This window comes from Pseudophryne corroboree, chromosome 4 (genome assembly GCF_028390025.1).
Source record: "Pseudophryne corroboree isolate aPseCor3 chromosome 4, aPseCor3.hap2, whole genome shotgun sequence".
Lineage (NCBI taxonomy): Eukaryota > Metazoa > Chordata > Amphibia > Anura > Myobatrachidae > Pseudophryne > Pseudophryne corroboree.
The window spans coordinates 615480445-615495778 of NC_086447.1; the positions used below are offsets into that span (position 1 = coordinate 615480445).

Below are 15334 nucleotides of genomic sequence, written 5' to 3' on the forward strand. Positions count from 1 at the left end.
ATCTGATTCAGGTAAAAAAGCAGACAGCTACCATTTGAGCTGTTGTGGCAGCACTTGCCTCGTCACTGTGTATGAATCCACCAATCTATTCAGTCAGGCGCTGATGCACAGCTGGTTGCAAAATGACCACAAATTACTCAAATAGAAAAGAAAAATGCATGCATACATAGTATATATCTGACGGTATGCAGAGCTCCAAATGTGCTCCAGTCAGCAACAGCAGCTGATGCATCTAGTTTACGGAAAGTACACATATAACCCGCTTGTACCCAAATTATTTTATGTGCAACACATTCGCTATTACGCATCTATTAAATTACAACATTCTCCTCGTGGCCCGATCTCACCCCGGACTCGTACGCAGACCATAAACATAAATATGCAAGTATGGCAATGCCATAGGTGTGGCATACATCAACGCTTACTCGTGCTGGAATTAACACATGGGTAATCGGATTGAGCCCCTTGTCTCGCATACACCAAACAATCTGCTTAAACATACTCACAAAAGAATAATGCATGCCCGAGTGATGACAGCACAAATCACCTGCTAATAATACTGCCATGATTATAGTGCAAGTCAGTTATCTTCTGCGTGCCTGTTTACTTAGAAAAGCACCATGCAGAAAGGTGAAAGAGCAAATAAAACAATTCAGTTATTTATAACAGGATGATCACCCAGCAAACATATACAGTATAGCCAAATACTGTAATTGATCTACTGTACTATTACTCTCCTCCTCTATTTATAAAGCACAGCAATGTACATTGAGCAGATGGGATGGGACCGGGATCCCGGCGCTTGATCATGGCACAAATAGGTGTAGATGGATTTGCTTGATTTTCTTGCTCGTTGGTTAGAAATAACTTTTCCTTTTGTTGCACAGATGATATAATTTTACAGCATTTGTTTGCTGGAGCAGATTAAGATTAAACACAGAGAAAGCATAACACTGTACCTGGAGCCCTGGTTGCTCCCAAAATAATGGGACAGATCCCCTGATCTGAACAAAGGAGGAAACATCATCATCCACGTATATTGTCTGTAAAGAAATGTTACATATGATCACATATTCATATATTTAAGACATTAATTACTACATTGGATTTTTTTTTTAGAATATCAATTCATGGCTACAGATTAGCTCTGTGTTTACTGTTCCATTATATGCAATGGCCACGTATTAAGTGTTTCAGAATCAATAGACTAAAACATGACATTTGCTATTAAAAAATAATTAGCATTCTGGTTCTTTGTCTTCCCCTCCCTCTCCTGACTGCACTAGTTGCATAGGTAAGTGGATGAAGTGTGCACATTTTCTGGAGGAAACATAGTGATGTAACTAGCACTAGATCAGCATAGTAAGCTTTGTTTGGGGAAAGCAAACAAAGCTTCTCACCAATCCAAGTGTCACTCTTCCAATGGGCTTCCAGCACATTAATCAACGAGCCCCCACTTATCAACAGACTCCATAGCAGCCACACGGCCTACCATGGCACTGACTGCCAGCGGACTGCTAGTGTAACAGGAATATGTCCTATGCTACCAAACAAAAAGTACTTTTGGTTTTGTGTGATCATTACCACCAAAAATGTAAACACATACTACACAAAAATTAACCTACATTATTCAATCATAGACGTGAGTTTTGTAAAAAGGAACTTTGTATATCCTGGCTAAAGGTGCATACACACGGAGAGATTTTGACTATGAGAGATTTTGACTGAGCGATTTCCCTTGAACTGGCAGTAGGAGATTTTGACTAACTTTACCAGAGATTTTGACTAACTTTTCCAGCGATTTTGGCTATGGGCGATTTTGGCTAACTCATTCAAGCAAGGGGATGCTTTTTCTTTTCCAGCGACATAGCCAAAATTGACTTGCCTACACAGTCTATTTTTAGCAGCGATAGCGACCTGGCGGGGACGCGCATCGCTATCGCTGGCTGTGTACACATGGAGAGATATGCACTAACTTTCTGAGCAATTTTGACTATATAGTCAAAATCTCTCAGTTATATCGCTCAGTGTGTATGCACCTTTATGAACTCCTAGATATCAATATATATATTAGTGAAGGCAAAAGGGCTGCCATCTAAAATGTAAAAAGCAACACAATTGAAAAAAAAAAAAAAAGTTCACAAAACCTTTTATTATGTCACCAATGTCTGATTCATGCCTGATTAACCACTTAACTCATGATTCATGAAAATATACCTTGATGCCCCACTCCCCATGTGTCACTATGTGAGTAATTTTTATTTTAATATATAATCCCCCAAGCAACTAAAATCTTTTTTTCTGGGGGCTTCTCTACCCAACCCCCTCCCCCATTAATGTTAAGTGGTCACCCCCAACCCCACCACCATGGTGTAGTCGGATGTACATGATGCGATCTCGCCAGGTAACATACTCCTGGCTGTGGTCGCATCACATAAGTTACAGCCAGGCAAGTGGTTAAGGCTATATGGGCTTACTGGTTATTAACACAGCTGCTGTCTTTGTATGCAGCAGCTGCGTGAACATAGCAAAAGCCACGGGAGGCATCTTTTTTTTATTTTATTTTTTTACATCAGTCGTTTTTTATTGAAAGTTTAATTTTGTGAATCATGGAAAGGAGGGGGTACAGAAAGAAGAAAAGTGGGAAAAACAAGGAAGGGGGAGTCCAAAATCCAACTTCCATAACAATTATTGATACATAAAACAGAAACAATAAAACATACAAAAAAAAGAAAGTTAAGCAGGTACAGCATAGAATGTAAACAAGAAATATATAACACTGAGAAACTCAATAATTCCAGGTTCTGTGATCAATCTGGATTTAAAAGTTAATTAGCTTCATCTCGAGATGTCGAATTAGCTGTAAAGGAGTAGGGTATGCCAGAGTCTCCATTTGAAAAGCATGGTGGACCTTACAGAGAATTTTTAGGAGCATAGGAGGAGAGGGACTCTTCCAATCCTGTGCTAATGCTGCCCTTGTAGCAATAAAAATGTGGCCCAAAACATATTGATCTGTATTAGATATATCCTTTGGGTAAATATATAACAAGGCCAATGAAGGCGACTCCGGAAGGGGGGTATGGACAACCTTAGAGGCAAGTGTAAATATATCCTGCCAGAGCTGACGGAGCATAGGACATGCCCAGAAAATATGAAAGAGGTTGCCCACCTCTGCACAGTTTCTCCAACATAATTTGGACACTGTAGGCCAGCTCCTGTGTAGTTTAGTGGGGGTAAAATAAAGGCCATGTAACAGTTTAAAGTGCATTTCGATATGGTTGGTACATTTGGACACAGTATGTGGCGAAAGGTAAATCAACTCCCACTGTTGTTGGGTAAATGAACAATTAAGATCCAATTCCCATTGGAGTTGAGCATGTGTTTTAGTCCCCCTCCCAGAGCTGTACTCCAGCGCATACCAGAATCGTATAGAGCCCTTTGGCGTTACTAGAGGTGATTCTCGCTAAGATGGTGGGGGGTGGCAAGAGCAATTGACCTGAAGATCGTAATGAGCTGGTTATCCAATGGGTTATACGATAGTAGGAAAACATTTTGCTAGCTGGGAGGCCATACTGAGCTTGTAGAGTTCCAAATGGAGTAATTGTTGTACCATCTAGCAATTCCGAAACGGTGTCAATACCACGATATCCACTTAGAAAGATTCAGATCTGGAATAAGGCCCAAGAGAGCAGATAGTGAAAGTGTACGAGAAGGGAGAGAGACAGTTTTAGAAGAAACCACTAATGTATCCCACGCCTTATAGGAATCTATGATGGCACGTGTTGCAATGTGTGAGATCGGTCTCTGTTGGACCGGAATCCACAAAAGATCAATCAGCGGGGCATGTGCACATAACTTTTTCTAGATGTACCCACTGTTTCCTGCCCGCGGGTAAAGACCAGTCACTTATTTGTGCTACAAGGCAAGCAAGTTGGTATTTCTTTAAGTCAGGCACCTCATGCCCTCCAAATCTCTGTGCCCTAGTTAAGCAGCTATACGCTATTCGGGGAGGCTTCTTATTCCAAACATACTTAAGTATCACAGAATTTATTTGACTAATGACCCTCTGAGGGACTAGATAAGGTATTGAGCAAAAAAAAAAAATCAATTTGGGCAACACTGACATTTTAAATGTCGCTAGTCTACTTAACCATGACACCTCCAACCCTAACCACCTTTGTAAAAGCGCTTCTATGTGTGAGAGTAGTGGGGTGTAATTGATCACTGCAATTTGCGATAGGGAGTTTGGGATATTAAACTCCTAAATATAAAACATAGTCCTTCTTCCAATTATATTTGTAGAGTCTCTTAAACACAGACAACCTCTCTGGCGATAGTTTTAGACGTGTTGAGTTTATAGAAGGAAGCTGCGCTGTAGTGGTTGAGAATTTCATGTAGGGCCAGCAATGCAGTGTCAGGGTGAGTAATGAACAAAAGCTCATCATCTGCAAACAAGCCAAGCTTATGCAGAGATGACCCAACCTGTACACCCAGAAAGGATAAGGTGCAAGCATTTCTATGGCGAGGACATACATGAGGGGTGACAGCGGGTATCCCTGTTTAGTACCATTTGAAATCTTAAAGAGGGAAGATAGAAAACCATTACTGAACACAACAGCCGTTGGGGAGCTATATAATGCAAATATAGAGGACAAGATTGCACCATTGATACCAATTTTCAATAAAATCTCACGGATGAACCCCCAGTGCAACCTGTCAAACGCTTTTTTAGCATCTAAGGAAAGGAAAATAGCTTCCTCACCCTTGATTGTGATATGTTCAGCAAGGTCAAAAACCCTTCTTGTATTGTCCGTTGATTGCCTACCTCTGATGAATCCCACCAGATCTGGATGGATAATGTGAGGGATGAGAGGGGATAGCCTATTCGATATAAGCTTGGGGGGAAAAATTAGGTCCATATTGAGCAATGCAATAGTTTGGCATAGGGAGGGGTCTTTACCTTGCTTACGGATTGTGATGATAAGTGGCTGCAGCATTTCTTCAAGTAAAGAACCACAATCTGTGGCATAGTTGTATAAAGAGGTGAGGTTCGAAAGAGGATTGGGGCAAACTTTTATAAAAGGTATTAATGAATCCATCCGGACCAGGAGCCTTACCCGATGGCAGGGATTTGATAACCAGTGCTATTTCCTCCTCCGACCATTGTATGTAAAGGGAGTTTATAAAGTGTCCACAGACAGTTTGGGGAAGGGAAGGTCTGACTGGAAGGAAGCTATGAGTGAGGGAGTAGGTTGCACAGTGTCAGGGTCAGATTTTAGATTGTATAGTTGTGAGTAATATTGGGCAAATGCCTCTGCAATATCAGATGGGTTTAGAAGTTTCTGTTCTACCGATGTCTGGATGTATTTAATTTTTTTTCTTACCTGACGTAGTCTCCACTTGCGAGCTAACACCTCAGGAGAAGTCAATATATATTCTGGGAGTCTCCACGGTCTAGAAGACATATAAGAGTAAGATTCCAAGTCCAAGTCACTGCTGCATGATCGGACCATACTACAGGGCTAGTGTAGATCTGGATGTGTGTTGTAGTCACCACTTATGTAAAAATATTAAGTCTATGCGGGAATAGGAATTATGCACGTGGGAGAAGAAGGTATAGTCTTTAACCGTTGGAGACTGTGGCCCTCATTCCGAGTTGATCGGTCGCAAGGCGATTTTAGCAGAGTTGCTCACGCTAAGCCTACGCCTACTGGGAGTGTATCTTAGCTTCTTAAAATTGCGACCGATGTATTCGCAATATTGCGATTACAAACTACTTAGCAGTTTCAGAGTAGCTTCAGACTTACTCGGCATCTGCGATCAGTTCAGTGCTTGTCGTTCCTGGTTTGACGTCACAAACACACCCAGCGTTCGCCCAGACACTCCCCCGTTTCCCCGGCCACTCCTGCGTTTTTTCCGGAAACGGTAGCGTTTTTTCCCGCACACCCATAAAACGGCCTGTTTCCGCCCAGTAACACCCATTTCCTGTCAATCACATTACGATCGCCGGAGCGATGAAAAAGCCGTGAGTAAAAATACTATCTCCATTGTAAAATTACTTGGCGCAGTCGCAGTGCGAATATTGCGCATGCGTACTAAGCGGAATTTCACTGCGATGCGATGAAAAATACAGAGCGAACGACTCGGAATGAGGGCCAGTATACGCAAGACATGATATAAATCAAATTCACTTAATAAGCGGCTCAAACTGGCCTGGGGGCGTATTCCTCTAAGGGGCTTCGTAGGAGAGAAGGATTTATCTAACTTTTCATCTGGTACCACGTTGAAGTCTCCCATAATTATTACATGGAATTTTTTAACCTTTTGTATGGATTCAAAGAGTTTCCGTAAAAAGTGAATCCGATTGGTATTGGTAGTATATAAGGAGACAAGGGTCGTGACTTTATCCTCTAATTTCCCCACTAAAATTAAATAGCGTCCATCTTTATCTGAAATTTGGAAAATAAGGTCAAAGTGGACTGAGTTGTGAAATAAAATAGCCCCTCCGTGTCGTTTATGAGGGCCGTTAGCAAAGTAACTAGAGGGATAACGCCCATTATAAAAGGCGGGGGTGCCTTGGCTGAGAAATGAGTCTCCTGAAGGCCAACTACTTTAGACTTTGCCCTATGAAAAGACTCCAAAGCAAGTCACCTCTTATTAGGTGAATTAAGACCATTAACATTCAACGAGTAAAACGTAACCATTGAGGAAAATAAGACGGAACACTTTGGACAGTGTCACACTCGCGGCGCTGCGGCTGCCGCGCTTATCGCTCCAGGTGCGCTGGGTCTCCCGGCGGTCGTCGCCCCCCGGTGGGCTCTGGGTCGTCACGTATTGCTGGCGCTGCCTCCAGCGAGTTCCTGTGGTGTGGGCGCCGTCATTGCGCCCGGCATCCTTGAGAGCGTGGTGAGCGGGTGACGTCATCGGCCCCTTCCGCCAATCGGGAGAGGGCGGGAAGTTCAAAGGCAGACGCCGCACAGAGCCCCGGCGCCTGAGTATCGTCTTTCCAATGATCACCAGTGTTAGCAGCGTGTTCTCAAGCTGAACGTCTCCTGTGTTCCAGCATTACAGAGTATCTTTCAGGGGGACATTCCCTGTGCTACCAGCGTTACAGAGTATCTTTCAGTGGGACATTCCCTGTGCTACCAGCGTTACAGAGTATCTTTCAGTGGGACATTCCCTGTGCTACCAGCGTTACAGAGTATCTCTCAGTGGAACCTTCCCTGTGCTACCAGCGTTACAGTGTATCACTCAGTGGAACATTCCCTGTGCTACCAGCATTACAGAGTATCTCTCAGTGGAACCTTCCCTGTGCTACCAGCGTTACAGTGTATCACTCAGTGGGACATTCCCTGTGCTACCAGCGTTACAGAGTATCTCTCAGTGGAACCTTCCCTGTGCTACCAGCGTTACAGTGTATCACTCAGTGGGACATTCTCTGCGTTACCAGCGTTACAGTGTATCTCTCAGTGGGACACCTCCTGTGCTTCCAGTATTACAGGGTATCCCTAAGTGGAACGCCTCCCAAACTTCCAGAGTTACACTGAATCTCAAATCCTCATTTATTTCTTCAGCATCACTCACAAGTTCTTCATTCTTCTGTGTGCTTCAACATCGTTCTCAAATCTTCATTCATCTCTTCAGCATTGCTCACAAGTTCTTCATTCTACTGTGTGCTTCAACATCGTTCTCAAATCTTCATTCATCTCTTCAGCATCGCTCACAAGTTCTTCATTCTTCTGTGTACTTCAGCATCGGCCCCAAGCCTTGGCCACAACTAATTCTTTAGCATTACACCTCGGTTACAACGGCTAAGTGCTGCATGAGGAAAACCTACATCCGGCCATCCCTGTTCCGGCCCAGCTGTGATTCCTCTTCCCTATCATCGGAAGAACCCCCGAGTTATCAACACTCCCAACCCAGGTCAGTGACAGTATACTCAGGCCACATGGACCCGGGGGATCGGAACCCAGAGTCAAGCGCCATCCAAAACTTGGCTTCCCGAGTTCAGAGTCAGGAGGCGGCACAGAGCCAGGTGATGCAGTATCTCCAGGAATTATCCGGCCGGCTGGATCAAATTCAGGCCTCCCTGGCTTCAGTAGTTCCGTCTCCTGCTCCAGTACCCGCTCCAGTAGTCGTCTCCAGTAATGTTCAATCCTCGTCTGGAACCAGGTCACGCCTTCCGCTTCCCACTCCCTCTCGCTATAATGGGAATCCAAAGAATTGCCGTGGTTTTTTCAACCAATGCGAGGCGCATTTTGAACTTTCCCCACGGATCGGTCCAAAGTGGCATACATCATTTCCTTGCTTGAAAGTTCAGCGTTGGATTGGGTGTCTCCGTTGTGGGAACAATCTGACCCATTGGTTTCCAGTTACACTAATTTCATCGCGTCATTCCGAAGGATTTTTGATGAGCCCGGTAGAACGACCGCTGCTTCCTCGGACCTGCTCCGAGTCCGTCAAGGCTCCCGTTCTGTGGGACAGTATGTGGTTCACTTCCAGACCATTGACTCAGAACTACGCTGGAATAATGATGCTCTCAGGGCTGCTTTCTGGAACGGGCTCTCTGACCGTCTGAAGGACGAGCTGGTCACTAGGGATCTGCCGGATCCTTTAGAAGAGTTGATCTCACTCTGTGTCAAGGTGGATCTTCGCATGCAGGAACGAGGTGGCGAACGTAGTCGGTCGGATCGATCCAGATTCCGGCTTCTCCCACCTAAGCAAACAGTTACCCCGAGTCCGGACGAACCCATGCAAATCAACCGATCCCGGCTGTCCCCGGAGGAAAGACAGCGCCGTCGTGAGGGTAAACTCTGCCTCTACTGTGGAGCCGCGGATCACTTTAATCAAGTTTTGCAAGTCCCGTCCGGGAAACGGGCAGGCCTAGCTTGTTCCGGAGGAGTAAAGTTAGGGGTTACATCTAAATCTTCTCCGACAGTGGATTGTTTACTCTCCGTGTCTCTGTTTTCTGAGTCTATAGCCAAACCTGTTAAGGCCCTGCTGGACTCTGGGGCTGCAGGAAATTTTGTTTCTCTTTCTTGTGTTCAGAGTCTGGGTTTACAGTTAAAGTCTGTCAAACGACCTATAACGTTGACTGCCATCAATGGTACCAAAATATCTAATGGTCTTATTACAAGTCGCACAGAGCCAATCAAGCTGCAGGTCGGAGCTCTGCATCAAGAACATTTGGAGTTTCCAGTAATTCCGGAGATGCCTCACGATCTTGTTCTTGGTCTACCTTGGCTTAAAATTCACAACCCTCACTTCGACTGGAAGTCGTCACAAATATTGTCCTGGGTTTCGTTTTGTCACTCTAGTTGTCTCACTCCTGTTTACCCGCTCCGTGCATCTTCCAAGTCGGATGAGGAGCTCATTCCGGAGGCATATCGGGAGTTCACAGATGTATTCTCGGAACAGGCAGCCGATCAGTTACCACCCCATAGACCCTGGGACTGTCCTATTGAGCTTATCCCAGGGAAAATGCCACCCCGGGGACGCACATATCCCTTGTCATTACCCGAGACCCAAGCTATGTCGGATTATATCAAATCTAATCTACTGAAAGGATTCATTCGCCCCTTTACCTTCCCGGCTGGAGCAGGTTTCTTTTTCGTGAAGAAGGAGGACGGGGGGTTAAGACCATGTATTGATTATCGTGGCTTAAATGATATCACCGTTAAGAACAAATAGCCTTTGCCGCTAATTACTGAGCTATTTGATAGGGTTCGCGGAGCCCACGTCTTCACTAAGCTCGACTTAAGAGGAGCCTATAATCTGATACGTATCCGACAGGGGGACGAATGGAAGACGGCCTTCAATACCAGGGACGGGCATTACGAATATCTGGTAATGCCGTTTGGCCTCAGCAATGCCCCTGCCGTTTTTCAGGGATTTGTAAATGAAATCTTCCGAGATATGTTATACCAAAGCGTAGTGGTGTACTTGGATGACATTCTGATATTTTCTAAGAATCTTGCAGAGCACAGAGTACAGGTCAAGGAAGTACTTCTTCGCTTACGAAGGAATCGTCTCTACGGCAAGATTTCCAAATGCATCTTTGAGGTCCCTTCGATTCCGTTCCTCGGTTATGTCATCTCGGGTACGGAGCTTCGCATGGATCCGGAAAAACTCACTGCCGTTAGGGACTGGACACTGCCATTCGGGACTGAAAGCGGTACAAAGATTCCTGGGCTTTGCAAATTACTACCGGAAATTCATTTAGGGGTTTTCTACCATCGTTGCACCCATTACTGCCCTAACCAAAAAGGGGTCTGACCCAAGTCTCTGGTCTTCTGAAGCTGTAGAAGCATTTGCCCGGTTGAAATCAGCCTTTATGTCTGCTCCGGTACTCCAACAACCGAATTTCTCAAAACCATTCTTCTTGGAAGTCGATGCTTCCTCAGTAGGCATCGGTGCCGTCCTTTCACAGTACTCTTCTGATGGGAAGTTACATCCATGTTGTTTCCATTCTCGTAAGTTCTCTCCTGCTGAACGAAACTACACCATTGGAGATCACGAACTTTTAGCAATAAAATCTGCCCTAGAAGAATGGAGGTAATTATTGGAAGGTGCTGAACACCTAATTACTATTTACACCGATCACAAGAACTTGTATATCAAGATGGCCCAGTGCTTGAATCCCCGTCAAGCTAGGTGGGCGCTCTTCTTCACTCGGTTCTCGTTCGTTATTAAGTACCGGGCCGGGACTCTTAACGCTAAGGCTGATGCTCTGTCTCGTTCTTTAACGGCCTCGGATGAGGAGAATTACTTTGAAAAGAGTTTAATTCTCAGTCCAGTCTCTATTTCAGCAGCTCCCACCTCTCTGGGTCCTCCTCCTGGGAGAATGTCTGTACCAGTTGAATTTCGACCAAATTTACTGCATTGGGCTCATATTTCCAAGTTTTCCGGTCATCCTGGAGTTCAAAAAATGTGTGAATTTCTACGAAGGTCATATTGGTGGGACACCATGAAGAAGGATATACAAGATTATGTCAATTCATGTCCTCAATGTGCTCAGCACAAAACTCTTCGTCTGCCTCCTACGGGGTTGCTTCGTCCACTGTCCATTCCTAAGAAACCCTGGACCCATATTTCTATGGACTTTATTACCGAATTACCCCTCTCCAAGGGTTACAATACCATCTGGGTGATTATTGACCGCTGTTCAAAAATGGCACATTTTGTTCCGTTGACCGGTTTACCAATGGCTCCCAAGTTGGCTTTAATATTTATTCGTGAACACTTCCGCCTGCACGGGTTACCTCGGGAGATAGTCTCTAATCGAGGGGTACAGTTCACTGCAAGATTTTGGAGGGCCCTCTGCTCAGCCTTACAAATAAACCTCAAGTTCTCATCTGCTTACCATCCACAAACCAATGGGCAAACTGAACGTGTCAATCAAGATTTAGAGACTTTTCTCCGCGTTTCCATGTTTCTCTCCTTCGTCCCCTCATTTTAAATCGGTTTCATTCGGAGTCTCCTAGCCCAACCTCGGTAGAGACTGAAGCTGGAACAGAATTTGAAATCAAAACTATTCTTGACTCTCGTTATCTTCACAAGAATTTACAGTATTTGGTAGAATGGAAAGGTTATGGTCCTGAGGAGAGGAGCTGGGTCAAAGCTTCTGAAGTCACTGCTCACCGACTAGTCCGGATCTTTCATTGTAAACATCCAACGAAACCAGGAAAGTGTCCAGGGGCCACTCCTAGAGGAGGGGGTACTGTCACACTCGCGGTGCAGCGGCTGCCGCACTTACCGCTCCGGGTGCGCTGGGTCTCCCGACGGTCGTCGCCCCCGGTGGGTTCCGGGTCGTCTCGTCTTGCTGGCGCTGCCTCCGACGGGTTCCCGGGATGTGGGCGCTACCATTGCGCCCGGAATCCACGAGAGCGTGGTGAGCGAGTGACGTCATCGGCCCCTTCCGCCAATCGGGAGAGGGCGGGAAGTTCAAAGGCAGACGCCGTACAGAGCCCCGGCGCCTGAGTATCGTCTTTCCAATGATCACCAGTGCTAGCAGCGTTCAGCGTGTTCTCAAGCTGAACGTCTCCTGTGTTCCAGCATTACAGAGTATCTTTCAGTGGGACATTCCCTGTGCTACCAGCGTTACAGAGTATCTTTCAGTGGGACATTCCCTGTGCCACCAGCGTTACAGAGTATCTCTCAGTGGAACCTTCCCTGTGCTACCAGCATTACAGTGTATCACTCAGTGGAACCTTCCCTGTGCTACCAGCGTTACAGTGTATCACTCAGTGGAACCTTCCCTGTGCTACCAGCGTTACAGTGTATCACTCAGTGGAACATTCCCTGTGCTACCAGCATTACAGTGTATCACTCAGTGGGACATTCTCTGCTTTACCAGCATTACAGTATCTCTCAGTGGGACACCTCCTGTGCTTCCAGTATTACAGGGTATCCCTAAGTGGAATGCCTCCCAAACTTCCAGAGTTACACTGAATCTCAAATCCTCATTTATTTCTTCAGCATCACTCACAAGTTCTTCATTCTTCTGTGTGCTTCAACATCGTTCTCAAATCCTCATTCATTTCTTCAGCATCGCTCACAAGTTCTTCATTCTACTGTGTGCTTCAACATCGTTCTCAAATCTTCATTCATTTCTTCAACATCGCTCACAAGTTCTTCATTCTTCTGTGTACTTCAGCATCGGTCCCAAGCCTTGGCCACTACTAATTCTTTAGCATTACACGTCGGTTACAACGGCTAAGTGCTGCATGAGGAAAACCTATATCCGGCCATCCCTGCTCCGGCCCAGCTGTGGTTCCTCTTCCCTATCATTGGAAGAACCCCCGAGTTCTCAACACTCCCAACCCAGGTCAGTGACAGACAGTATCAGCGTAAACATACATGTGGGCTCCATAAGGGAGGGGGGGGGAAACCGGGAAAGGACAAGAAAAACAAAAATAGAAAGAGGGAGAGGCAGATAGAAAAAAAGGAGGAAAAAAAGAAAAAGAACTGAAAGGGCCCTAAATGAGGGCCACATTGTTTGTCACGAACAAAAACTGGTGACAAAACAAAAACCATCAGGGGAGTGCAGTAATATGTAATTATACTGGCATAAAACATAAAGCGAGCACACTGAACCAACACTCACAACTAGAATTGGGTATTAAAGAATAACGTTCAAAAGAAACACAGAATGTATTAAGTCGGCGGGGGGGTCAGGAACGGGTCTGTAACCCAAAGACAACACATAACAATATACATATAGAAAACATAGTGACCGTGTTTCCTCACTCTACCGGTGCCGGGACGGAGACAGCTGATTTCGGTAAGGAGACTACTATGTCCCAGCAGGGCCGTAACTACGTGTGTGCCAGGTGTGCCTGGCACACAGCGCAGTTACGCATCCTCGGTGTAAAGTCAGCAGCATTGTAATGAGTCAAACTGACTCATTACAAGCCGCGTGTGTGTGTGTGCTGCCGCCGTAGAGGAGCAGCTCCGTGGGCAGGGGAGGAGGAGGGATGGGAACTTGGGAGCCGCTGCAGCTGCCCTGCTCCTTCACATTGGCTGGCTGCGATTGCTCCCTCCCTGCTCCTGGCGCACTTACAGTGTAGAAGCTGCAGACAATGTCACTCAGGTGCAGCTGCTCCTCCCACTTGCCTTAAGTGGTAAAATGGGTGAATCTCACTGGCGAATCCACCTCCCAGTCTCCGCCTCTGATCCAGACAGTCACCCGGGAGGAGGCCAATTCACTGCTTGCTAGGTCCCGCCTCAGGTCCGCCCCTCGGAGCAGCTCCGCCTGTCACCACCATCACCTCGGCAGAATGTAACCACAGGCTGTTGCTTCCCTGGTTTGGATTCCCAGCCGCTGTTAGGTCTAGCCTGGAACAGGTCAGTACTGCGGCTAATTATACTCCTGAGCCTGACGGCGCAGATCTGCCCCGCCAATCGTCTCCTCAGTGCTGTAACAGTCCTATGCAGCCCCTCTATATATCAGCTCAGTCTTGGGTCCCCAGATGCTTCCCGCCGGGGCCACGAGCAGATGTAAAGCAGGCAGGTGGGAGTGTCCTAGATCATCCCCACGTGTATGCTGTGCTCACACTGCTACCAATTTCTTGCAATCTAGGGCAGCAGGATAAGCTGCAATTAGCAGACACCAACAGTCCCTCTGTTCAGCTTTTCCCCATCTTAGAGCAGGGGTATAAGGGGCTGTTTAGGGGGAAAATAACCAGGTGGGCATCACATGTGTACCTGGCACTGAGTACATATGTGTAACTGGCACTGTGGCTATATGTGTACCAGTGCCGTGACTAGGTGTGTGCAGAAGGTGCATTGACCACAGCGCATTTGCCCTGTGGGCGCACCTTCTACATACACCTCGACTCCCCGAGTGGCCGCATATTCCCCCCCAACTGACTGACACTCTGCCCGCTTGCCTGGCGCCCGCAGCCCCAAGCTCCTGGTCTCCGCCTCCGCTCCGAACAGGCACAGGGGGAGGCCAATCACTGCACTCCAAGTACTGCCCGGGACCGCCTCTAAGGGTCGGCTGCGCCTGTCATCACGGACCTCCTCCGCCGCGGCTGCTGCTTCCCCGCTGGATTCGCCTCGTCAGGAGCAAGAAAACACTGGGGAGACGCAAGTTACTGGAGCCTGTCAGCGCTGCAGTAACTCACAACACGGCTCCTTTTTTCAACAGGTCACCTCAGCGCTGGATTTTCTCACACTGACACCAATGTCTCGCAGCCTATGGCAGCAGCATAAGCTGCATATTATGAATAACCGAAGGTCTCTTTCTGTTTAACCCCCTCCTCTCCTCGATCAGGGTAAATGGGGCTGTTTAGTGGGTAATTATAACAGGTATCACCTGGAGGGAAGGCAGAACGTGCCTACACACTACATTAATCTACACTATACTACACTACACTTCAGTACTCTACACTACCCTACAGTACACTACACTACACCCTAAGAGTAGGGAGGGGGATGTAAGGTGCTCTTCCTGCGTAATGTGTAAAAAGGGGACTCTGCCTGCCGTAATGTGTAAAAAGCTAATTCCACCTGGCGTAATGTGTAAAGCGGTGTAGTGGTGCTGCTGTGCGGCATAATTTGAATATTGGAGACTACTGTGCAGCGTAATATGAATTGGTATTATTTTGTGGCCACGCCCCTTCCCCAAGGAGAGAACAGCCTTCACAGAGTCAATAAGTTCAGCTACATCCTCTGAACTAAAACTCTGCGACTGATCATCATACGGAGTATTTGAATATACTGTATCATTATCCGATGTATCATCTTGTGTAGTCTGCCACATAGACGTATCTGTCTTGGTCTTACCTGTTCCTTGGTTACTTGTAGAGGCTACTGGAACCAAGCCGTAAGA

The 15334-nt window shown here is 46.4% G+C and overlaps 1 protein-coding gene across 2 annotated transcripts in view; it reads right to left on the bottom strand.

The window, feature by feature from the left end:
• Positions 1 to 15334, bottom strand: part of SYNJ2 (synaptojanin 2) — a 468795-nt gene that overhangs the window by 251652 nt on the left and 201809 nt on the right. For both annotated transcript variants that reach the window (XM_063917654.1, XM_063917655.1), the window contains exon 5: positions 960 to 1043. In XM_063917654.1, coding sequence (XP_063773724.1) covers positions 960 to 1043 — 84 coding nt within the window. The remainder of the gene's footprint in view (positions 1 to 959; positions 1044 to 15334) is intronic.